General features: G+C 36.1%; 1 protein-coding gene across 1 annotated transcript in view; it reads left to right on the top strand.

Annotated features, from left to right (window-relative positions):
• Positions 1-25,824, top strand: part of CDH7 (cadherin 7) — a 117,784-nt gene that overhangs the window by 34,008 nt on the left and 57,952 nt on the right. Inside the window, exon 3 of the mRNA XM_008066663.2 lies at positions 23,768-24,062. Coding sequence (XP_008064854.1) covers positions 23,768-24,062 — 295 coding nt within the window. The remainder of the gene's footprint in view (positions 1-23,767; positions 24,063-25,824) is intronic.

Below are 25,824 nucleotides of genomic sequence, written 5' to 3' on the forward strand. Positions count from 1 at the left end.
TAGACTGAGACTAATAGGATTATGCATTCAGTAGATACATGGGCAAGAAAAACATTGGTGAAATTTAAGAGAAAACATGTAACAAGTTAGTGTGAAGAATGAAGAAGAGTAATCACATTACTTTTTTGGCAGATTAAATATTAGTAAAGTAAAAGCTTGGAAATCTCGTCTTAAAATATTAGGCAAGAAAAAAATACTGTAAGGATTTTGGTTTTCTTAAATAATTTTACTGAATTCTGTTCTTTACTGGAAGGAACACTCTCTGAATATAAACTTGTATCATCAGGAATTAATTCAGATTAATCAATTGAACAATTTAATAAAGTTAAACTGTTGGACTTTGGACACAAGGCTGGTTAGTTTTAAAGCATGGGCTCAAATGGACACATTGACTTGACTCGACACACCAACGCACATGAATTCAAAAACCTTCAGTTCCAGTGGACATTTTCCTTAGCACCATTTCCACTAAACTTCATAGCAAAATCTACATTACTGTCTAAAATCATCAATGAAGTTTAAAGACAAAAATCTTGAAAACAATAAGCCTTCAGTTGTCATTATCACTAAGATAGTTGACTTCAGGGTGCTTTATTTAATATGTTCATCTTAAATAACACACACACACAAATAAAATTCTGATAGAAAAGAAAAATGAGAGACCGAGAGAAAGTGAGAAAGAGATATCATCAGATGGAATTGGAGAACATTATTCTAAGTGAAGTAACTCAGGAACAGAAAACCAAATACCATGTGTTCTCATTTATAAGTGGGAGCTGAACTATGGATCAGCAAAGGCATAGAGAATGGGATAATGGACACTGGAGATTTAGAAGCAGGGGAAGGGGTGGAGAGATGAAAAATCACCTATCAGGAGCATTGTGCACAGGTGGGGGTGTGGGTACACTTAAAGCCCAGAGTCCTTTGCCACTATACAATGCAACAATGTAATTGAAAACTGTATCCCCTAAAGCCATTGAAAGAGAGAGAGAGAGAGAGAGAGAGAGAGAGAGAGAGAGAGAGAGAGAGAGAGAGAGAGAGAGAGAAAGAAAAGAAAGAAAAAGAAAGAAAGACAACTTAGCACATTGTGTGTAAAGTTCATGGTGGTAGCTGCAAGCCATGCTGTGTAATGTAAGCACCTGTATGCTTATAAATAATCACTTCAGGTGCAGCGATCATAGGGGCCATCTGGTACTTTGCTCAACTAATACATTTACTTGAATTTTTCTGTGGCTCGCAGCCTTCTGAAGTCACTGCTTACTGACCAGGTAGACCTTTCTGATGATGTCACTCACCAAACATCTGTGTAATCCAAAGGTTAGAATAGTGAATGTTGTTTTTAAAATACCCTTAATTTTTTTTTTAAAGCAAAGCAGAGTTATATCTGCTTTCATTTAGATGGAAATTCACAGACTGTTAGTGAGAATAAAATTTTTCAGTAAGAATCTATCCTAAATAGTTCTGCCCTTCCCAAATTTAGATTTTTACCTTTGCTAACACTGTTCACTTGACTGAAAACCAAAATTATAGCATAAGGAAGTAAAAAATTGAAGGAATTCATAGTCTGCAGTGGTCCTGTAAAAAGTTATGTCATCGTGAATATTTTTCAGGGCATTCATTAATTTACTCTTTGAACAAATATTTGTAAAGTTTGTAGATTATACATTCATGTGACTATATATACCGGGGATTTAAAATATGCAGAGAAAACTTCTTCTTATTTCCGTAGATTGCAAAATAACAAAGAAGCCTACAAATAATTTCAGTGTTGTTTTCAAGCGAATTTTATAAATGTGCAATGGAAAATTAAGGAAAGAGCACCCAGATCAGCCTGGGGACACTGGGCAAGTCTTTTAAGAGGAGGCATTGTTTTCACTGAGCCTTAAAGGATGAGAAAGTGACTCCTAAATAAATGGAACAAGAGGAAAAGATATTTTTGTCCCAAAGAAGTAGTTTAGGCAAAGGCATAGAGACATGAGAAAATAGTTTGTTTAGGGATTTGTAAATGAGTTGGATGGCCAAATAGAACAAATAGAAACAGAGGCAGATGGAAGCAAGAGCCAACCACCTCATGAAAATTTAACACACTTGCTAAGGTATTGTTTTGTTTTTTGTGTGTCTTTTGGCAAGTTTGGGGAATGGTTTTGAGCCCATTTATATTTCAGAAAGGTCAATTCTGTTAGAGTTAAAGGCTATGTATAATATTGAGAAGGACAAGATTTTTTAGAGGTAGAAAACCAACTTGGTGATAGTTAAATATTCCAGGCAAGAGATGCTAGAGACTGAAATATGTATATGGAATAATGCTAAAATAATAGCATAAGCAAGAATTGTTTGGAAAGTGGAGTATTTATGAGATGTTTAACAGCCAAGTACAGAGTTGAGTGTGTTTGGAGGGATATAAAAGAGGGAAGGGAGGTTGTCTTTTATCCACCGAACATCTACAGCATGAGCAAAGGTACCTTCCATGTAGGAGCATTATCCAATAATGATAAATTCAATATTTCTGGCATAAACATTCAGATTAAGTTGCAAGTTGCAATTTAGCCATATTTTATTTGAAGTTGCCTTAGAGGTATCTGTTTGGAGATTCACATCATCACTATACTAGTTGGCCTCAAAGTACTTGATCTAATCTGTTCATCTTAGCACAAAAAACTACCTGAAACTCTGACAGAGAAAGACAGAGAGAGACCCTATTTCTAACATTGCGTGTAAAGCTCGTGATGGTTGCTGCAAGCCATGCCATGTAATGTAAGCAGGTATGTTTAGGGGAGTGTACATATAATACTCAAATCCCTAAACATAGAAGGCATATAGGAAAAACAATTAATTGAACCTGGTTGGTGGTGAAGCATTTAGCATTTAATGCCTCTCAGTGAAGAAGAATTGGTTTTAAGCTTGGTTATTAACAGGGACCCTTGAGAGTGAAAGATAAGAACAAGTACTCTACAGTACACTGATTTTTATATTCTCTTCCTCCCATTCATTCTCTTTTTCTGTTCACCCAAGTAGTTGGAGATATTTTTTGAAAATATTGCATTAAATAGTCTTAGTAGTTTTTGCAAAAAAAAATATTTGTTATGGACTATGTATAAAAGGTAATTGATTAATTTAAAATGGAACCACTAAAATTTGAAATACTATTAGTCACTGTGTATATAATAATACATTGTTTAGACACCTAGAAGAGAAAGAAATATATTTGCTTACAAAAGAGCTTTCAAAGACATGAAACATTTTTAATTTGAATATTTCATTAATATTCTTGCTTATAAAGCAGCTTCTCTATAAATTTATAAAATATTTTAAGAAGGATGTAATTTAAATGTTAGAAATGACATTTCTACCTTTTAGTCTCTGCACTTATTGTCTTCATTTAAAATATGATGAGTGTGTGTATATATATGTGTGTGTGTGTTCATATATATGCACATATTTGTATATTTATATTTCAGTACTACACATCTGATCAATCATATTTCTGCATACATGTACTCATTCACATTAGTAAAATAGTTTAGTCCGAAACCCTGTCTTTCTATGTGATATTCTTAATCAAATAGCACTAACATAGTGAAAACTGCCTTTTATTTAGTGTTAATGTGGTTTACAAGCCATGCTGCTTTACCTGAGTCTAAAAAAAATTATTTGAGTTTTGTGGAGACATTACACTAATTCAACTCTGCATGTGAGAAGCTTTAATATATAACTAATAAATAGCAGAACCAAGCATTTTTCTCAAAGCCTCTGATCACAGACCAAGTTCTTCATTCCACAATGGGCCATTGCCTGTTTAATCTTATATAAGACATTCTGTGGATTCTCTAGGCATTGACTCCTCCAATAATGTTACACTGTACCAAACATAGGTTACAAAGAAGCAAACATATGCCAAGACTTATTTTCTGTTCTTTACAGACACAGAAAATGCCTTATAGAATTCTTGAGAGCCATGTTATGTGACATAATATATACAGTAGTTTAATACTCACCCTGAGATTCTGATCCCTTGTTCTCACCTCCAAGAGAGAGTTAAGTTAAAGAAAGATCTGCAAAGTCATAAAGGATGGTAAAATAGACTGTACTCTTAGTAAACCCTGTTCCTAGTTTATTATCTGTTTAGAATATGGTAGAAGTAGTGGGGAAACAAACACAACTTGACTAGTTCTACTTCTTACTGCTCTAATGGTTGTATATATTCACCAATCAACCTTATCCTTCATTTGTTTATCTTTGGTCTTTGTTTTAAATGTCTCTCTGGCTTTTAATTAAATGGCATTTGAATAAATAAGCTTTCTTAGCTTAGTATGCTAATTTGTTTATACTGTACTTGCATATTAAGTTTTGGAAACTACAAAAACTATTTATTTTATAGTGGCGAGTTAGATTTTTTCTTTAGTTCCCCTCAGGCTATGCATTAAAAAATGGGTCTTAAAAGTTCTAGCTATACTTCATGGGGCCAGTTGCAACCAGTTTTTTTTTTTTTTCAAGTCTGGCAAAACATGGGGACGACATCTTAGAGAATTTGGAAAACAGAGAAAGAAAAGGGAAAGGAAGCGCCTTCTGATTTCTGTATTCCAGAAGAGTGAATTGATGAGCCCTCTAGGGCTCAAAAGGAGGTCAGTGTCTGTTGAGTACAAGTGTAAAGAATCAAACATCTAAACCTTGAAAGAGCTTCTTTGCCGTTCCCCTCAGAGAAGCTTTTAGGTGAGACAACAGGCAGTATCAACCCTAGGGCTGTGTGTTAGCCATTTTATAACTCGTTCCCCTTATATTTTTAAAAAGGACAATGCAAATGAAAGGATACGTGTATCTTCTTTCTAAGGTAATATGTGTATGAATAATACTGTATTCTGGAATAATACTTTTCAGCTTCTTTTTTTTTTTTTTTAACATGGTTATAGAGTTGCATTCTAATGTGGTAGCACTGTGCCCTCTAGAGAGGCAACAAGAAAAAAAAAATCACAGAGACATTTGTTACTATATCCATTGTTACCCCATTTCCAGAAGCAATCTCATCCAAGTTGGCTGATTGTTTGGCCTGCATCAAAACTCAGCTTTTTGCCACTTCCCATACAAAAAAATATCCAATTACATCAAGCATTTTGTAACATTTAAAAAATCATTATTAAAGATAAGAAAGGTGATGGGGAGTGCAGTACAAAATCCCTGTTAACAAATCCTCAGTTGGCATCCTGCTCTTGACTGTCTTACCTCTGAGACCTTGCTTTAGAGGGTTTCATTTTTTTTTTCTTTACTCTGTCCTCCATGGAGCATCCAGATACTGGCTTGAGGGATCTTGTAATTATTCTGTATGCATGGAGCATTTGTGTAGAGGGGATGAGTTTCTCACTCTCCATTCCACAAAGTATATGAAATATTTCTTCTAAATCAATACACACGTGAGACATTCCAGCAAATACACTTATTTGCATTTCATGGCAAAACAAATATTTCTCAATGTGTCAAAAGGCTGCAAAACGATATTATTACAGCCCAGTCTGTAAATCAGAGCTCAAAAATTAGGTAAGGTTTGTTGTTAATGGTGGTGATTATAAATCACTTACAACATCTCATCATACTATGCTTATCACCAAAGCATCCTGTCTTTCAGTATGCTTGCAATGGAGACTTGATTTTGTAAAGAAAATAAAAATAAGATAATCTTAAAAGATGATGTGAAGAAAACACATTCAGTTTCAGTACTAAAAAAAGCACTGCCATTTAATAAAGTTGTTGCCATCATGTTTCTTTGAGCAACACATAATATTCGTTACTTACTTCATGTGCTCTTTATATTATTATTTGGCTGTTCTTGATTTTTGTTTTAGATAAATGCAAACTATGGATAACTTTGACGTGGAAGCTGATGGATTTGCTTGTAGGTAAGCTCTGGACAATGTGTTGTTTTGCAAAGCCAGGCAAATTCCCAGGACAAAAGGGAGAACATAGGAGAATAAAGGAGGATTAGAAGTAGGAAGTAGGAGATAACAAGCAAAAACAGCACATGCTATCAATTATAAAATGCAATTTTTAAAAATTTACATTTTACCCTCTGAAATCAGGATGCTTGTTATTATAAATAGCATCTTAAAAATCGAATACACAGGGTTTTATTTTCTTTCGTGGTAGTATATAAGATTATGGTATATGTTGCAGTCAGTGAGCTTATACTATTGAACCCACAGACTATTAAACTGATCTTTAATGTGGAAAGTTGAGGGAAGCATCTTTGATTTTTGAATAGGAGAAGGATAAAATTATTGTGTTTTAATAAGATGTAAAGATATACATAGCAATCGTGTAATACCATGTGTTAGAGTTGTTAAAAAATGGGAGACCTATGAAGCATCTGCAAGTTGTTTTTATGAAATATAAATCGCCATGCTGTTAATCTATGTAAGAAATAAAAACAATCCTGACTCAGGGCAGTGATGTGTGGGTTGGAGACAAATATGGGATGGAACACAGGCAAACGATGGAATGGAACACTGGGAATTGATAACTGATTGAGGGGGATCAAAGAACCGGGTGGCATCCGACACAAAAGGCTGAAATTTCAGTAGCTTTAAATTCACGATTTGCTTTACTAAAGACTGAATTCTTCATGTAGAGAAATCTATGAATCTTATCTCTTCTAAGTCGTCTATTATGAGAGGAGATAGGTTGGGAGTGAGTAGGAATGAGCATGACCAGGACAGTATAATGGGTGGGAATACAGACTTTGTTGTTGGAGAGACTTAGATCCAAGTCTGTGAATTACTGTGTATGCTTGGTCAAAAGCATGAGTCCTCTTAATCAGAGTTTTCTTGTGCATAAAATTAGGACAATAATGTCTACCACAGAAGTTTACTAGAAGAATTAAAGGCCCCTTTACTAAGTTGTCTGACACATAATTACACTCAATAAACAGTAACTGTTATTATTAGCTATTTGAACAAAAGATCCACAAACCAATATGTGAAGCAGAGTGAATAGAAGTCAGGACTGCAAATGTGAAATGAAGTAGTCTAAGGTTCAAGAAAGGAATAGAAAAACAGTAGTGATGGGATTTTGCATTAAAATGAATAAGCATGCAGGGAAATTTTCTGTCATGATTTCATCGTTTAAAAAATGTTCTTATTTCATATAATATTGCAGTCTAGGGTTAACTAGTTATAGTGGTTACTAATTATATGTGTCTGTGTGTGTGTATATACATATATACATGTATTTTTTTTGACATGTTGCAACATGTTCCCATTCAGGTATAGGATATGTTTTTAAAACCATTAGCAATATAAAAGAAAGGTGATTCAATTGGCACTTTTTTCCTCCACAGCAAAGGATGTTTTAGTTAATGGAAGCAATGTTGATAACAGGGAGGAAACACCCACTCGAAATGATGCCCTCCAGGAAGCTTCCTTGTATTAATATCCCTCAAAAGCAAGCTTCTACCAGGAAATCATTATCATCCCAGTACTGCTGCAAGGAGTTTTGGGTAGTTTAAATTGAAATAGAATAATACATCTAAACTATGTATCTATAATGTGACAGGATGAAGTACAGAGAAAATGTATAACATTGTAAATCTCAGGGAAAGAAAGAGCAAATGGATTTTTATTAGTGTGTCTATTTGTAAGTGATGCTAATTGGATTTGTGCACAAAATATCAGATAAATTATAAGTAAGCACTATTCATAATAGACTCTTTTAAAGAAGTGCACTTGTCTTGACAATTGCATGTTTAGGTAACATATTATAGTGACATGCCCTTTAAAGATATTTTGTGTGTGTTCTTGACATACATTTTTAAATCAAAAGCTAACTCTTTTTTTCTGTAGAGTTATCTTAACCAAATTGCATCCTGGTGTACATAAGCAAATATATAGATCTTCAATCTCAAGTGCCTAGAAATAAATGCTTAATGTCTTTCTTTCATAAGCCATTACCAAACAGACATTGTGAAATTACAGAAAATATTTTTATAAAATAAGTCATTGGAGTTTTCTGAGGATACAATCATTTGGACAAATTCTAAAACACTCCTGACTTTGCCAAGGTGGCATAATGACACAATTCCTATATGTCATTTTATAAATTATTTGATCCTAAGGCAGTACTACACACCTAGAACTCACTGACCAAGTACTTGTACAGTTTCTGCATGTACAACATATGATGGGGGACCAAAAAAAAAAACCCCTATTGTTTATTTATAAAAGTATGTATAACTATATATTTATTCCCGCATGTTTAAACTTCAGTCACCTTCAAAGTGTTCTCTGTTTGATGCAATACATCTATCAAGATATTTTTTCCACTGCAAAACAGTTTTAGAGCTTCTCAATATGATACCTTTTACTGCTTTTGCTGTTTTTTGTTTCACCCCTTTGAATAGACAAAACGTTTCCCTTTGAAGACTTTTTGCATCTGGGGAAAAACAAGTTGCTCAGGCCAAGATTGGGTGAATGTGGAAGGTGGGTCATGGGGATTATACACCTTTTGGTCAAAAACTGTTGAACACTCAACGCAGTGTGGGCAGATGTGCTCATAAATCACCCATCATGAAATGGACAAATGTGTTGAAAGAATCTCCAAAATAATAATAATAATAATGAACTGAAGCCGAATATAGCCTCTCACAACAATGCTAGCAGGTATACTGATGCCATTGGGTTTCTAGAACACTTACCTAGCCAGGGAAGCCTGTACTAAGGGCTCTGTCCTCCAAAATATAATTCCGTCTTTTTTAGAGGTCTCTCATATATTAGGTACCTACCACATATTTGTTGACTGAATGAATGATTGTAGCTCACCTATGTTTATTTAGAAGCGATGTATAGAATTTCAGGAATAGAAAGGGACTTTGGGACTACTTAGTTTAGAGAAAACATCAGATGTCACAAGTTGTCCAACATCAGAGCAGCACAAGAGCAGAAGACTCCAGATCCTTTGGCTCTCATCCAATGTCATGTTACGTTATACAAACTTGAATCCATTTTAATATTATTTAGCAATTCTTCTCATGTTGCTGAAGAAGTTGTCTGATTCATCCTGAAACTCAGTTCTGCAGATTAGTGGATAACAGAATCTAGTTCTAACATTTCAGGCCCACTTAAATAACAATGAAGCCATACTATGAAATAAATGTGGCTGATAGGAAAATAATCAGAGAACCTATTATAGTCTAAGGATCTAACATAAATTCAACAGTTTAAACGGCTCAACCAAATTTTGCAAAACTCATTCTTAATCAAGCAGAGGTGTTATGAATTCTCCCCTGTCTGTTTCTTAGTACTGTGACGTGACCCACTTTCTCTAGGTGGTACTAGTGGAATCCTCCTGTTAATACCAGTGCAACCTACATGCAAAGAACAAAACAAAAACATGGTCAATCTCTACCAGGAAAATGAATGATGCCTTTTCATAGTCTACAGCATAATAGCTATTCGAGAATGTCCTACCCTTTGTCAACTTAATTATTGACTTTGCCCTACAGTTGTTACCTATTCCTTCAACCTCACTCCCTTTTCCCCCCATTTTTACCTATAGATTTGTGAATTTTATAACATTTCCTTTTGGAAAGTTTTATCCTTAAAACATTAAACATTGCAACCAAGATTGGTAGTGTATAGGAAGGCAGGTGATTGAAGTCTTTGTGGTTGCAGAGATAGTGCTTTGAGAGGGCTCAGGAGAAACTTTGTTTTCCTTATTTATCTCTAAATGATATTTTGCTTAGAGGAGAAAACGTCTCTGAGGTCTTCCTAGGTCACCTAAACCAGAGTATGGTCTTATTATTCTTTATATCTGCTGTATTTTAGAAGGCAAAATTACATGTCCCAAGGTGGGTCTTGTTATGTGAACCAGGTTTGTTTTTAATTTAGGAAGCTTTAGTGTTTATTGAAATTATGCCAGAGACTTTGTGAGGTATGCATTAGACAATTTGCAGTTTCTCAGCAAATTATTTTCAAAGTTCTGCCGACATGCTTATTTTTTCCCTTTCATATCTAGTTAATAAACCCATTTCTGCTCTTTCAAAATGATGGTACTAGTCAATGGAAAACATATTTTCCTCAGACTTTCCCTGTATTTCTTTCTTCCTTTTAGGCTAGTGTTTCTTACCTTGTCTATGTAATAGTTTAGCCCAGAAAGTTTTTACATATAATAAAACCCAGGCCTATGGATGAATATTCTGACTGAATTATTCTCTGGTGAGGTTGGAGCATCATACCACTTGAATGAACGTAACACGCTCCCCTTGGGCATGGAGAACTGAGGAGAGATGCGTACAAATTGGGTCCCTGGTTTCACTGAGCTAAGGCAATTTTGCTGCTTTTTCTTCTCCAGTGAAAAACGCCACAGTGAATCCTTCCCTCTCCTGGGATTGGATCATTCATAGTGTGAAGTTTCTATAAATCAAAGCATTTGGGAGCATGGAAAAATAAGAGAATGTCAGATGTCTGCTGAAAGAAATAAGCAGCACTCTGCCCGGAGTTAAGACTCTTCTAAATTTTGTCACCCTGTAGCCTCTGGTTCAGCAGCTACTACTTCTGATCTACAAGTATACCTCTCTCGCCAAATTATATAAATGTTCCTCTCAATCACCCGTGCCTCTGAAGAGGGGAGCATGGTATGCCTGTGTTCAGATGTCCACAGGGAACCAAGCCCTGCCATTCATCAGTTACTCTGTAACTTGTGTGCATACTGTAGGGTCAGGTCCCACAGGATACAGACTTTGAGGCAGGAGATGTTAGACTGCTTTCTTGGAATAAACACTTGTGAGGGGAGAAGAAGAAAGTGGCATAGGGAAGGAGAAGGAGTTGAACTGGTCAACCTAGGACTTGGCTGATCTTTGGGAAATTTCTGGAGTAGGGAAGGTTCTTCTGAATTTTCCTGAATTAGGGGACAGAGGAGTAGCTTAAAGCCCCACATCAGCCAGTCACTGGATGTGGGCTTCCCCCAAGAAAGATGCGTTCACGTAGTCAAGGTGATTCTCGTAAACCAAGGACCATTTGGGGGAAGGAGGTGTTGGCTGGCTGCCGGTACCCTCACTGTTTCATTGAGTTGGATAGAGAGTGAACCTGGAAGACTTTCATGACATATCCTGGAGTCCACCCCTTGCAACCTCTCACACTCATTTGCTTTGTGTAATACTTTCAGGATACAGCTTCTGCAGAAATATGTTAGGCCTCTTACCTGGTGGAATCCTCAAGAAAGTTAGTGGTCTCTAGGCTGCAAATGGCACTTGTGATTTTCCCGCTCATCTCCAAGTCCTCCTCACTTGTCCATGTAGTATCAAAACAGACAAGGAAGCATTAAAAGAGTCGTCAGTGCTCAGGTGTTAGATACATTTCCCTTGACTTTATTGTGTATCAGAAGCCCATCTTCTTCCGATGATCTTGGTCAGTTACATCTACCAAGATGGTGACACCTGTCATTGTCTGGTGGTCCCTTGTTGCTAGAGGTCCAAAGTGAATGGCACAGACATACTTTTTAAGTCTGGTAGAATCACCCTGCTGTAGGGACAGGAAGCACACATGTCCCAAGTGGGTCAAAGGGAATGAGGTAAAAGGGATAATTCCACTCTAACCCTTTGGCTCTTGGTCCTGCATGTTCTATCTCCCTGAGAAAGCTGTGTGACCTTAGATGAGGTACTTGTCTTTAGTGAAGAGTGAGTTTTAGTACAGCAAATTCCCACATTCTTTGTTTGCTCTGAATTTCCAACCTTTCAAATACATAAACACGCAGTAATTGAAAATATTAATTTTTGCGCATGCACAAATGATTTCTGGGGGAAAATATAATATGCCAACAAAGAGTGTCATGATTCAGTTGCTTTTAGTTCTTGTACTACTTTAAACATTCTCCCCACCTTTCTGGCTCTTATTAATATTAACATCATGTAAACTATAAGCAGAGTATTTTGCTGTTCTTAGTTTATCTCTCTGGCCCCAGAGGAATGCTAACATCCTAAAATTATCCCTGCCTTTTCCTACTATGAACTTGTTATATACAAAACATGTGGTTTACAATAACATACTGTAACTTTGTACCTACTATATATTCTCATACCTAATACTCCCCAAATTAGCTTCTTACTCTGTTTGGATTTCCCAAGACATGAACTATGGCAAAAATTAAATTATGTGTGTTCTCCCCCCCCAATGGAAAATTGAAATAATTTTAAAGTGGTTTAGAATTTGTGTAGCCATTTTAAAAAATATCAACTTGTTTTGTAAATAAATAGTCATACACTGTACACTTTTTTCCTGTACCGTTTATAGTTAGAGAAGAGGGGTTTTCCTTTTGAAGAAAATATGTAAACAAGTCAAGATAAGTATAAACTTTATTTTAAAACTCTATATAGAAGAAATTATAAATACTATATAATTTTAAATGGTTAGCTATTTTCAGTATTAACATTATCAACTGAAAGAGATATGGGTGCAAATGGTGCTATATCTTAGACTAGCAGTTTTTGGGGTGCTGGTTAAAAATAGATTCCTAATCCCAGTTCAAAGAGATACTAATTCTATCGAATTCAGGCTGAGCCCGGGAATTTGCGTTTTAATCTACATAGGAAACTTTACAAAATAATAACTTGATTAGCAAAGCAATAGGTTAATAAACTATTCAGCAATCTTTTAAGATTTTTAATTATTTCAACAGATGTTTATAGAATGTAGATTATAATATGTTTGTATTCTTAGTCCTCAATTATGTATCACATGCCAAAATTATTCTTTATTATAAAGTAGTAGACTCTCTATGTTAGTCAGAATATCCATAAAAAGAAATTTATCCTATTACTTAGTCAAATTTCTTCTTGGAAATCAATTTCTACCCTTTATTGTCAGACTAATTCTTAGAAATATTCTTGTCTCAAATTAAATAGCATTTCTTATAAAAGCACTTCCCTGAACTGGGCTTGGTTTGGTTTTTCAGCCATATGACTTCTGAATGCTTTTTTATTTTAGTCGTTCAACCTACTACGCTGACAGCCTAACACATTGTCAGCACATGAGGACAAGGGCTACCTGGTTCAATACGTAGGCTCCCTCTTGCTACCCCCCTTCTGGTCTTCATCCATATACACCCAGAAGTCAGAATAGTCCATACTTACTTTTGATAGACTATAAGTATATGTTGAGTGTGTAGATGAAGAAAAAAACAAGATAAATTCATTTTAATGGGATAATGTCCGTGGTATCCATCTAGTCCATGTAATAGCTTATGATGAAACTAGATTGCTACTTCAAATGACAGCTAAAGGGATACTTTTAACATGCAAGTTTTATGAAGATGTCAGAAAAGATAAACTGGACAAATACTAAATACCCAATATGGAATACCTGAGATGAACTTTGCTGAATAGATATCACCAAATCAGAAATGCATGTGAATACTTAGTATGGATTCAGAGTTAACTGTCAGAGACTCCTTACCAAGATCTGATTAGTAACTTTAAGTGTGGGATGACTAAATCATTGTCTGTTCTCTTGGCTAGCTTCTTTTCTCTATGTGCCCTTCTAGTTCTGTGTTATTTCTGACATCCTGTGTTTGTACGTATCCTTGTTCCCACATTGACCTTTAGGTCACACTGGACACATATCCTGACATTAGAAGTGATGTTGCCGGGCTCGGTGGCTCAGCCTGCAATCCCGCGCCTTTGGGAGGCTGAGGTGAATGGATTGCCTGAGCCCGCGGGTTCGAGACCCGTCTGCGCAGGCGAGACCTCATCTCTACAATAAATAAAAAAAAATTAGCCGGGCGTGGTAGCGTGCGCCTGTAGTTCCAGCTACTTGGAAGGCTGAGGCAGAAGGATCGCTGGAGCCCAGCAGGTCGAGGCTGCTGTGGCCAGGAGCGGCCACTGCACTCCAGTCTGGGCGACAGAATGAGACTCCAACTCAAAAAAAAAAAAAAAAAAAAAAGAAATGATGTTGCACTCTAGAAAATTCTCTCTTCAGATTATACAAGCACTGAAATTTTCTTCTCTCCCCAAATAAAAACTTCAAAATTATGTTGCCATTGCTTTGCTTTTATTGTTGCTATTTCTAATGGACAAGGAAATGCAATGCAAAAACTCCAGGAAATGTTTTGCAAACCTTTCCTATTACTGCCGTTTGCAACGCATACATATGTGAATTCCTTCTACAAAATGCCAAGTAGGAAATATCTGTGCAAGTCTTAGGATGATATCTATAGGTTGTCCTCCACCTTCATTTTGAGAGTATTATCCAATCTTCTCTACTGTTAGAATGGGGAAAGATGTCAGATGGATTACTGCCTAGATGCATTTAAGAGTTTTCATGTAGGGTTTTATTCACCGCCCTGTACTTCTCAACATATTGTGATGAAAAGCAGAGGTTTTGTTGGAAGTGGGTGTTTTTGTGTTTGCTTATTTGTTTTTTAAAAAGTCACACTCTGTTGTGACTTCCTACTAATCTTGTAAAGTGTAATAAAAAATAGATTACTTAAATAAAAAATAAGTGCCCATTATTTTCATTATTATTTTGAGATTCAACAGATATTATGTTTTTGTACAAAATTACCGTAACAGTTGCCAAGCCATTCTTCTCAACTTTTGTACTTATCTTGACCTGGAAAAATACCTAGACATAGTCCTCAAAACTGCATTTTGAATGATACTGCTTTAGCCTCAGGTATGTATATAGTTTCTATTCAACCAGCCTCATTTAAAAAAGCAAAATTAAAAGTTATGATTTTGAGAAAAAAGCTTAGTCTCCGTAGATGTGTGCTTTTAAATTCTTCTGGCCTATTTCTGGGAGTATATATCTAGCAAGGGACTATTCTAGCAAGCCCTGAAGTATAAAACATGAAGTGTTCACAATTACACTAAGATGAAATTTCACCTTCAATTTTGATCATTAAGAATTTGACTTTAGGCAGATTTCTTCAGTTGTGTGAAAGTTAAGGATCTGGCCTAGAGACAGCAATTGGAGACAGAATGAGATCAATGCTATGGGGTTGTCTTTAGGAAGGTGAATGTAGCTGTGTAAAACAGAGAATGCTTTTCTGAGATGCTATCACTTGGTCCTTGAGGAAAAAAGCTGTGGCTGTGAGCGTGAAGCTCTGAGCAACCACGTCATGGGCATAGACCTATGACCTTTTCACATGACAGTAAGTTTATGTTTTTCTAAGGAATGCCAACGATTTTATTTTGCCACTATGTGGAAACTTACAAATTATGTAAAAATTCATTTTACAAAAATACTTGCAAATGCATTACTTCATTTTCTCCTCACTTCACCATTCAAGACCAATTGTACATTTACAGATACTTATCTATAATAAATGAATAAATGGGGATTTAAGAGTGGTCAAGGCAACGCAACATGGAGCTGAGAGGAGAATCAGTAGCCATACCTGTGACTCCTCAGCATTGAAATTGCAGTTGTATCAGCCTCCTGCTATGGAAATGAGCTCAGACCCCAGAATGAATGTTTGTCACAACTGAATTACTGTGAGCTTCGTCTGGGAATGAAAACAATCTGAATAGTTCTTTCTTTTTTTTTATTATTGGTTACAAAAAAAGAAATGATATTTTCTTGGAAACTTTGACATTACCTATGCACTTGTTGAATCATATGTTTTTTTCTTTATTGCCATATATATATAATAACTAATATCTATAGTTTTAAAACCCTGCATCTTCATCAGAGATGCTTTATAAGTAAATTGCATTCCACTACCCTAGACCACAATAATTATAAATTAGGAATACTTCAACCAGAAAGAAATAACTGATACACTTGTTTTCATCTGTAGTATTTCTTCAACAGCTTGTTAATTACAAGGTATCCAGTGGCATGTGGAAAATATTTATTAAAAGGCATAAGGAGAAACAAAAACTTGTATGCAATGTGTGTATCAAGTAGTATTATTTCTGGCAATTATTACTTAAATCTACCTTCTCTGTTTACAACTTTAATCTTGTAAAAGTTTAATAAAAATACCCTGCATGGATTGCAACAATTTGGAATATATTTTGAAACTTTAAAAGTCAGAAATCTATAATATGTAAATCAATAGGAGAACATTCATTTTAGATATTTTGTTAATATTTAACATGTCACTCTCAGATTAATTAACTTGCTACCTAAAGGAGTACATTTTTTACTCTGCCGTCATTATTTCAGTTTTTACACAAACACAAGAGCAGTATAAATGTTTATTTATAAAACAATTCATTTTTTCTTACTCCAATGTCCATGAAATGGAAAATTGAATACAAAACTATGATTATCGCCATCTTCATTGTAAATAGGTAAATGAACATCACAGAGGGTTTAATTTATTTTATTTTAATAATGTCAAAGCTTTCACAATAAATATATTATTTTTCTCAATAGTTTCATCTTACGTCTATATCTGCTCTTTTTTGTGACATGAAAATTTAGTATGTTTTCCAAAGGCCAAAAAACATTAAAGCATATGCAATTACAATGTTATTTTAATTTACCTTTATGAATTATATTTCACCATATTATCTCAAGTAGTGGTCAAAATTGTTCAGTGAAGTCCAAGTGCAGATATATTTTTCTGTGTTTTACAGAAGAGTGGGCTAATAAGAGTCACGGTAAAGACTAGATCATCAGGAAGATCAAATAACAAGCAAGGTTTTAGAAGTACATAGAGGAAACATAAGGTGGTCAATATATTGAATTGATTTTTTTAATCCCCAGTCTGCTGAATTTAGGAATATTTCCCATTTTCAGACTTTTCTTTAAGTGGATGAATTGAAAGTGCTAGATCAAGTAGTTCCTATCAGGCCTAGTCTGGTTAATAAGATATAAGAATAGGCTTGGCTCGGTGGCTCAGCCTGTAATCCCACCACTTTCGGAGGCCGAGGTGAGTGGATTGCCTGAGCCTGAGGGTTCGAGACCCGCCTGGGCAACTTGGCGAGACATCATCTCTACAATAAATAAAATATTAGCCGGGCGTGGTAGTGCGTGCCTGTAGTTCCAGCTACTTGGAAGGCTGAGGCGGAAGGATCGCCGGAGCACAGCAGATCGAGGCTGCGGTGGCCGGGAGCGGCCACTGCACTCCAGTCTGGGTGACAGAGTGAGACTCCAACTCAAAAAAAAAAAAAAAAGAAAATATATAAGAATATCATCAAAGCAATGCATTGTTCTGTTTTTAGTTTTGATCTCTGCAATCTTACGTTTAAAAATAAAATAGATAAACAATTTAATGAAAGTCATGGAGAGTCTGGCATCCAAGAACACACAAGGAACTTTCAACCTTCTCTGTGTGTGTGTGTGTGTGTGTGTGTGTGTGTGTGTGTGTGTGTGTGTGTGTGTGTTAGAGTGAGAGAGCAAGAGTGAGAACGCGCGCGCGCGCGCGAGAGAGAGAGAGAGAGAGAGAGAGAGAGAGAGAGAGATAACTACAGGGAAACAGGAATAAGAAAGTATATCTGTCTCCATGAGGACTCTGTCTCCTGGGGAACACAAACATGTAAATATGAAAGTACAAAATAACATGCCAAGTGTTACCATGAGCAACAAAGCAAGGTGTCTGAACTTCATCTGAGTGGTTCAGAGAATTAGGAGAAGTAAATTAGAGCTACAGGATATTTTTTATTTATTTATTTTTTTTGGCTTAATGCTATTAAAACTTAATAGGATAGAAATTGAAATTAAACAATACTACTAATACTACTATTTTACAAAGTAGATTATACATTTACCAAATTAAATATGAATTGTTTATTAAGAAGTAGAATATGATGATAAAAGCAGGCTAGTTGTGTGTGTGTGTGTGTGTGTGTGTGTGTGTGTTGGAGTCTCACTCTTACCCAGACCAGAGTGCAGTGGCACAGTCGTGGCTCACTGCAGCTTCAAACTCCTGGGCTCAAGCAATCCTCCCACCTCAGCTTCTGGAGTAGCTGGGACTACAGGCACACCACCACCATGCCTCACACTTGGCTTTTTTTTATTTTTTATTTTGGGAGAGGCGAAATCTTGTTATGTTGCACTGGTCTTGAACTCCTGGGATCAAGCAATCCTCCCGCCTCAGCTTCCCAAAGTGTTCAAATTACAGGCATGAGCCACCGTGTCCAGCCAAAATAAGCTAGTTTCTAAGGAGTTTTAAAATTAACCATGTTGGATATAAAAGCAACTAAAGTCGATTTTCCATATAAAGCTGAGTTAAATGAATCTTGTCATACTAATTTAAACAAGATGCTTTGGCAAAGAAAAAGAGGACAATTGTAAATCTTCAATAAAAGGGAACTTGCATTAAGCTGAATTGGATGCCAGTTGGTGGGTAAGACAATGAAGGACGTGTTGAAAAGGATGGAAATGCTTGCTGTGCTCAGGCAGCAGGGAGTAATCCAACATGCTTGCAACACAGAATTCACAGTGAGATGTGATGGAAAAGAAAGGCTGGGGAGATGACACACAACAAGATTGGGCGCTGTGCCTAGAATTCAGGGTTAAACCCATAGACCATGGGAAGCACTTAAACATTTTTGATGAGCATGCTGAAAAGGCCAAAGAAGGAAAATCAAGAGTCAGTCAAGTAATTGTTCCTTTCACTTTGAAATGACTTCGAAAGAGCTGAATTCTCAGCAAAGGTGTGCTTTTCACAGGTCCTACCAGGAACATAACCACAGCAACAGATGCTCCCTGAAAAAGTCACCCACAATTGACTGGACCACTGGGCAGTCCCATGCCATGCCCATGTGTGTTCCGTCATGAAAGTCCTTCGGAACCAACATTGCTGTGCAAATGTGAGATACTATTATTTGTCAATATTGCGTTTGAGCACCCATCAACAAAGATGCTCTAGATATGCCGAAAACATATGTAATGAGGAGGTATGATATAATTTAATGAATTCTGGGGGGAAAAAATTTCTGACAAATTTATGACAGCCTAAACCATGAGACTTTTTAAAGGTAGAGATTAATTGAAAAATTTTGTAATAGCCCAAGTGAAAGTTTTGGAGCACCTATTGGATACTATATGCACAGGTGGGGGTGCCAAATACACTTAAATTTCAGACTTCTGAGCAAGTATTCAATGCATCCATGTGACCAAAAACTATTTGGACCCCCTAAAGCTATTGAAATAAAGACAGAGAAAGATTTGGAGAATCTGAACTAAGGTTATAGTTAAGAGAGAATGAAAAGAACCTTGGATATAATAGACATAATAATGGGGGGGGGGTGTTCTATCAGATTGGCTATGATGGAACCACAATGGATGATTAAGAAATACACTCTGGGATACACATAAAGTGTGATCGCCATTCATGGCCTGTGTAGATTATAAGAGTCCAACTCAGTTTGATATTTCTTACATTTTACCATGTATGATGCTAACATAGCAACGTGTAGAATTCACATCACAATTGTATCTCCCCTTCTGATTATCTTTTGTCTTACTATGAGCCAGACTCAACTAAGAATTCTGTGCTACTTGTTGTGTTCATTTGAAAAAAAATCTTTCCTGTAAATATTTACTTTGAAGTCACAACCAATACTTTGTAAAGGATTTAGGAACCCAGGTAGTAGACGGGAGTTTGTTGGCTGATTAATAAATTAAAATTGTTGTTGTTGTTATTGTTTATACTAATCTCAGGATCATAATTGTAAGGGTATTTACAAGTAACATAGACTTAGGTGAGTTCTGGTCTTCCCCAAGAAGAGTGCAAATGCTTTTTTGTTGCTGTTTTAGTTTTAAATTTCTTCATGTATTCATTTACTATATTCTGGGACTATAGTTTTAGGGTTTTTTGTTTGTTTGTTTCTGGTCATAGGTTTTTCTCTGTGTAGAGTAACACTTCTCAGTTCTGTTTGAAATCGTTAGTTATTCACAAATAGGTATGTATGTATGTGTGTTTACATGCACTTACATAGACACACATGTCACCTTAGGAATGTAATTTGCTATTTCTACACTTGCAACATTCTTCTTCTCTGCTGAACATCTTTTTTTCAGCAGGGAGAGAATAGTTTTTCACTAACAGCATGAGTTTTACTCCACCTACTAAGATTAGTATAACACGAAGCCTGACAATTTAGTTCACAAACTCATCCTAGAAAAAAATGCTACATGCCTCATTGCTGAATATCACTATGGTCACTTTAAAAGTACTACCCTTGGGAAGCTATGCACCAATGCCAGCACCTGTCAAAGCAGTTTTGGAACTCATTTCTGGAATGACCATCAGAGCTGTTGTCATATTACCCTTGATGTCCTGAGTGTCATCAAAATGCCATTCTTTCAATATTTTCTTTATATTTGGGTAAATAAAAAGGTCATTTGGGGCCAGATCAGGTGAGTAGGGAGGATGTTCCCATTGGTTATTTGTTTACTGGCTAAAAACTCCCTCACAGACAGTGTTGTGTGAGCTGGCACATTGTGATACAAGAGCTGCTGTGGGACCATTTTTGTTACACACCTTTCTCATGCCAAGATTTTCAATTAGGATTTTCCTCTTTCTCTATTGATGTTATTCCTCTTTCTCTATTGATGTCTGCTATGCTTCTCATAGTCAGTTGATGAGTTTGACACACAATTCAATGAATTTTTGCAATGTTTTCAGTCAGTTCTGCTTGTGACTGGCCACCCTGACCTTTCTTCATCAGTGATGTTTTCTCTCCCCTCCGAAAAACACTTAATCCATTTGTACAATGTTGTTTTCTTCATGGCCTTATCTCCATAAACTTGGACTAAAATGTTCCTGATTTCACTTCCACTCTTGCCAAGTTTAACAAGAAATTAAATGTGTGTTCATTGCTCCAATTCAAGCTCCAACAGTCTCGTGACAGCACACAAAAACATGCAATAACAATAATGAATGCCAGTCAGCAAGATACTGCCACATGTCAACACAAACACAGCTGAGAGAGACTGATATACCAGCTTATGAAACCTTACTGAGTTGTTTGTACAGTGCTGCCAATATAGTGTGCAAACTTAATTGTCAGACCTTGTACACATAGTCTCACGGATTAAATGTCTGAATATATCCAATCATTGTGTACCCATCTTAACTATACAAAGTTGACCATCTACTTTTAAGCACAGATCCTTACACTAAACTTGCAAGGACACTGAGTTTAGACTTTAAAGCAATTTTCTGCTTGTGAATTTTGGCAGCGATTACAAACCTCGTGATGATCCCAGCTGGGAGGAAATTGTCAGTGATAGGGAGAATTTGGTAAAGTTTAGGGATCCTGAAACAGTATGTATGAATGTGTGTGTGTGTGTGTGTGTGTGTGTGTAGTGCGTGCGGATGCATGTGTGTTGCCGGGAGAGGTAGTGGAAGAGAATGCGTCTGATTGTTGAATGATTAGATAAACAAGCAATAGGAACCTTTTTTCTTTTAAGTTCTTATGCTGTTAGTAATAGGGAACAATCAATAACACCATAATGTAAAATACAACATCAGAATTCAGGTTGAAGTTCACGGTCTGGATTTAATGTGTGTTTTATTTAGAAAAGACGTTTATCCTCTTTCCTGTACCTGGAATATCACAGAGATATTGTATCACCATTCCATGGAAATAGCAATCAGTTGACAGGAATTAGTAAAAATGAATCCTAAGAGCTGGTTCTTTAAATGGAAGTCCTTAGTGTGATTTAACAAAGAAGAAAGGTTTTGATTAAAGACATGATCCATGTACTGCTGATATTTCTTAGGGTCAGCTGGATGTTTCTCTAACATTTCACGCCATCGTCAACAGTAGCATGTAGACAAGTTGTCACAAGATGCTGCCCTATGGGAGCACAAATGAGGGTGAGGGAGCATTAGGAGAATGGCATCAAACTTGGCACAAGGGACTGAAAGCTTTAAAACAACTTATTTCCATCCATCATCTGCACTCATCTCAGGACTTGTGTTCATGCTATGTGTTGTTGAATGTGGTAGGTTATCATAACATAATGGCAAAATGAGACTCTTCTGGTAAGCCATAAAATGCATTGACGGAAACCTCCAAAGCACTAAACTAGCTTAAAATCTGGGCAGACATGTGATAGGGATTAGTTGCATGTAGCTTTCTTTCTCTAAATTCTTCTTTGCAGCAACTCTTGAAGTCCCAACCACACAGGACAGCAGCTCCTATTAAGGAGACAGGTTCTCATTGTACAGAGTGGGGAGTGGTGACGTGGGCTTTATACCAGCCTGCCAGTTTTCATAATCCTGGTGCTGCCAGAGGGTTAGTTAGCTGGGCAACTTCAGGTAAGGTACTTAGCCTTATTCTACCTTAGTTTCCTAATCTGTTCATAGGATTATAAGGGCAGTTGTGAATATGAATTGAGTTACTGTGTAGAGAATATTAAGCATAGTGACTGGTACCTGAGAGGTTCTAAATAATCCAATTGATAATATTCTCATATTTCACCCTTCTTAAATTAGAGGGAGATACATATATAAATAGTAACCTTGTGAAAGACTTAAGAAAATTAAATAATTCACAGTAGTTCAAGAACACACCTTCCCCCATATGCTGGGTAAGCATATGGCACAGCGACCTACTAGATAATTCCATACTGAAAAAAAATTAAATTATAACTTATGCCAGAAATTTATTTTTTTATTACTTAATCCTGACAAAAAGCTGTAGAAATCAAAGGATAAATCAAGTACTTAAGTACCCAGAGGTAGGGTATAAACACAAATGTTACAATGTAGTGGAAGGATCATGTACAGAAATCCACGGCACACAAATCTGTATCCTTCACAGCTACCACAGACGGAAGAAAAACCACTGTGCCCACACCTTCCTACGTTTTTTTCATATTTTGTATTTTTGATCATGTTACATTTTAATAAATGCAAACATAGTTCTGTAGGGCAGTGAAAATCCTTGTTATTTGGTAAATTAGGCTTTAACATTAGCACTAGTCCAAAGTCCAGCATGATAGCAGTTATTGGTAGTGAAAGATTGTTGAAATGACAGATTGAGTAGTGCGTTTCTCAGGTTATGAAGTTCAGGAAAATGTGTAATTATGTCTGAGTTTCCTAAGGTTCCTCTGTTCAACATAATGTTCTGACATACAGCAGGGACAGTTCCAGATATGAAATGCAAATCAGTAGGTGCTGGCCCTGCTGCCGAGTCTGGGGTTAATCATGCAAATCTAATGCAGTTCTTGGTATTTTAGTTGAAGTCCCATACACGTATTGATTTTAAAATTCCTACTTTAGAGAGCAGTGCCATTTTTTTCAGCTTCAAATTTTAAAATACAGAACAGGATCTAAAGACAGATTTGGTGACTGGACATCTATCTATACTTGTTAATCATGGAAAGCAGTGTGAGTTGGGGGTCAGGGTGGGGAAGAGTAAGACAAGGGTACCCTTAAAGAATGTGGGGGTTTCTAGGCAATTTAAATAATATATTAGAACAAAATTGACACATGCTCTATAGAAAGCTCCTTTGCTTGGAATAATATCAAATCAACTAATTATACATGTTTACTGAATGCCTACTCTGTTCAAAGATGATTAACACTGGCAAGGACAAACCAAACCAAAAATAACACTACAACAAATCCCTAACTTTGGGGATGATAGAAAATCCCTTTGGAAATGAGACTGTTTACAGGAAGAAATGAAATTGTCTTGCTCACAAGTACAAGCTGACACATTCTAATAGCCTTTCTGCTGTGCACAATGAGCGTTCAGCTTATCTTTCCAAAAACAATAAAATTTCATGTACTGCTGCCTGACATAAGAATTATTTTTACATATCTCCATATCGCTGACTCTCTTGTAAGTTAATCTCATCTCTCATGAATTTTTCACCAGCTTCACTCTGATGTTGATAAAGGAGATGGTTCCATCAAATACATCTTGTCAGGTGAAGGGGCAAGTTCCATTTTCATTATTGATGAGAACACTGGGGATATTCATGCTACCAAGAGACTGGATCGTGAGGAGCAGGCCTACTATACGCTCCGAGCTCAAGCGCTGGACAGAGTCACCAACAAACCCGTGGAGCCCGAGTCGGAGTTCGTCATCAAAATTCAGGATATCAATGACAATGAACCCAAATTTTTGGATGGCCCATACACGGCAGGAGTTCCCGAAATGTCTCCTGTGGGTAAGTAAAGAATGCACTGCTTTTGTGGTTTGTGTCTGACTTTAGGAGGTTTGTATTTAAAATTAAATTGTCATGATGTACTGAGGGAAAAGAAAAAAAAAACTAAGCATATTAGCATGCATACAGTAATTGTCAGTAAGAGTGAAGGGAAATTTTGAAACATGTTAGAAACCACTTTCTATTAACTTAAGACATTATTTTGCTTACACAGAAAATTAGGAAACTTTTTCTTTCATATAACTATCTGTTTCTTTTAGAAATTACTTAGCTCATACATTTTCTTTCAACCTAATATTCATTTATGTTTTTAAATGATTACAAAGATGCCTAAGTAGGTAAAAAAACCGAAATGCTTCTAGTTTAAAGGCAACAAAGATCTTATTCTTTTTTTATAAAGATATTAGGATAACAGTTCACTGTTCTAAGCATTGATTTATCAAGGTCAGCAGTATCAGTAGGTAGCCAAGCTAACATCTGGATCAGATGGTCTATTTATTTGTATTAAATGTGCTTAAATCCACAAGTGTGTATCCAAATGTCACCACTAGTCTTTTTGTAATTTCTCCAGAGACTTCATAGTACATTTATAACAATAGTAAGGTGATACCCATTTGGAGAGATATTAAAAAAATAGGCCATTGCTTTATTAAACTCTGGTGTGGACATGTGCTCTTTGAGCTATGGTCGCCTCCAGGTTTTCCTAAGTTTTGGCCCCCTCCCCTACCTTGGGGAGGTGAATCTCTTCGCTCTCTAATTTACTTTCTAAATAAACTATATTTTATAATCTAAAATAAAAACAAATGATGAAAGCTTTTTTTTACAGGAAGACCCCTTGGTATTGCTCCGTTACTAGAAAAAATGGCAAATAGGACACTTCTAGTGTGTACTTTATTTATATTAACTAACATATATGCTCTTTTAAATGTAATTTGTTGAAGTATTTCTAAAATAACTTACAACAAGTATGCAATTTAAATGTGGACAATCTTACAAAATAATTTTTAAAATGGGACTGAACAAGAGACAATTCGACTTATATATTATTTGTTTTTAATATCGAAGTAGGAAGTTTGTTTAAAATAATGACAAAACTTGTATTTTAACATGTGGGCACTTTAGTCAATAGATTTATTTTAGATAAAGGATATTTTATTCATTCAGTCATTCAGTCACCACATTTACTACACTGAAGCATGGAGTTGTGAAGATGTATATTGTGTGTGCCCTTGAAGGGATTATAATTTAGTGGCCCTAAATTTCTGTTCCTATAAGATGAGAGAGGGAAAATTATTTGGGGAACAATGGCTCCAGGTGTCTAAGGGAATACAAACTGACAGTGAGACAGAAGACTCAATGCTAGGGTTTGTAGAGAACTCTTAGCCACAGTAATAGAATCTTACTATCGTTAGCACATATTGCAAGCATTTCTATGACCAAACAAACTAATTTTACTTGCTCAGTACTACCTACACTTGCAAAGTGCTTCGTGGCTTAACAACAACAGCAAAATCAGTTACTATAATAAGATTTTGGTGGTTTTAGAGAAAAGAGAGAGAACATTTCTCTCCCCAAATTACTAATGTTTAGCAAAACAGGAATTCACTTCAACCCACTGCTTCTAGTTCTCATGGCCATTTTGGAATATTCTTCATTGATTTCCTAGTGTTTTCCTTTCCTACACAGTAGGTCACTATGCAAGTGGAAATATGTGTTTTAGAAGCTAACTCATGCATGGTAGTCTATTTTGATGCTACTCTCATAT

This window comes from Carlito syrichta, unplaced genomic scaffold, assembly GCF_000164805.1.
Source record: "Carlito syrichta isolate Samal-C Ts95f unplaced genomic scaffold, Tarsius_syrichta-2.0.1 Scaffold309078, whole genome shotgun sequence".
In the NCBI taxonomy this organism is placed as follows: Eukaryota; Metazoa; Chordata; class Mammalia; order Primates; family Tarsiidae; genus Carlito; species Carlito syrichta.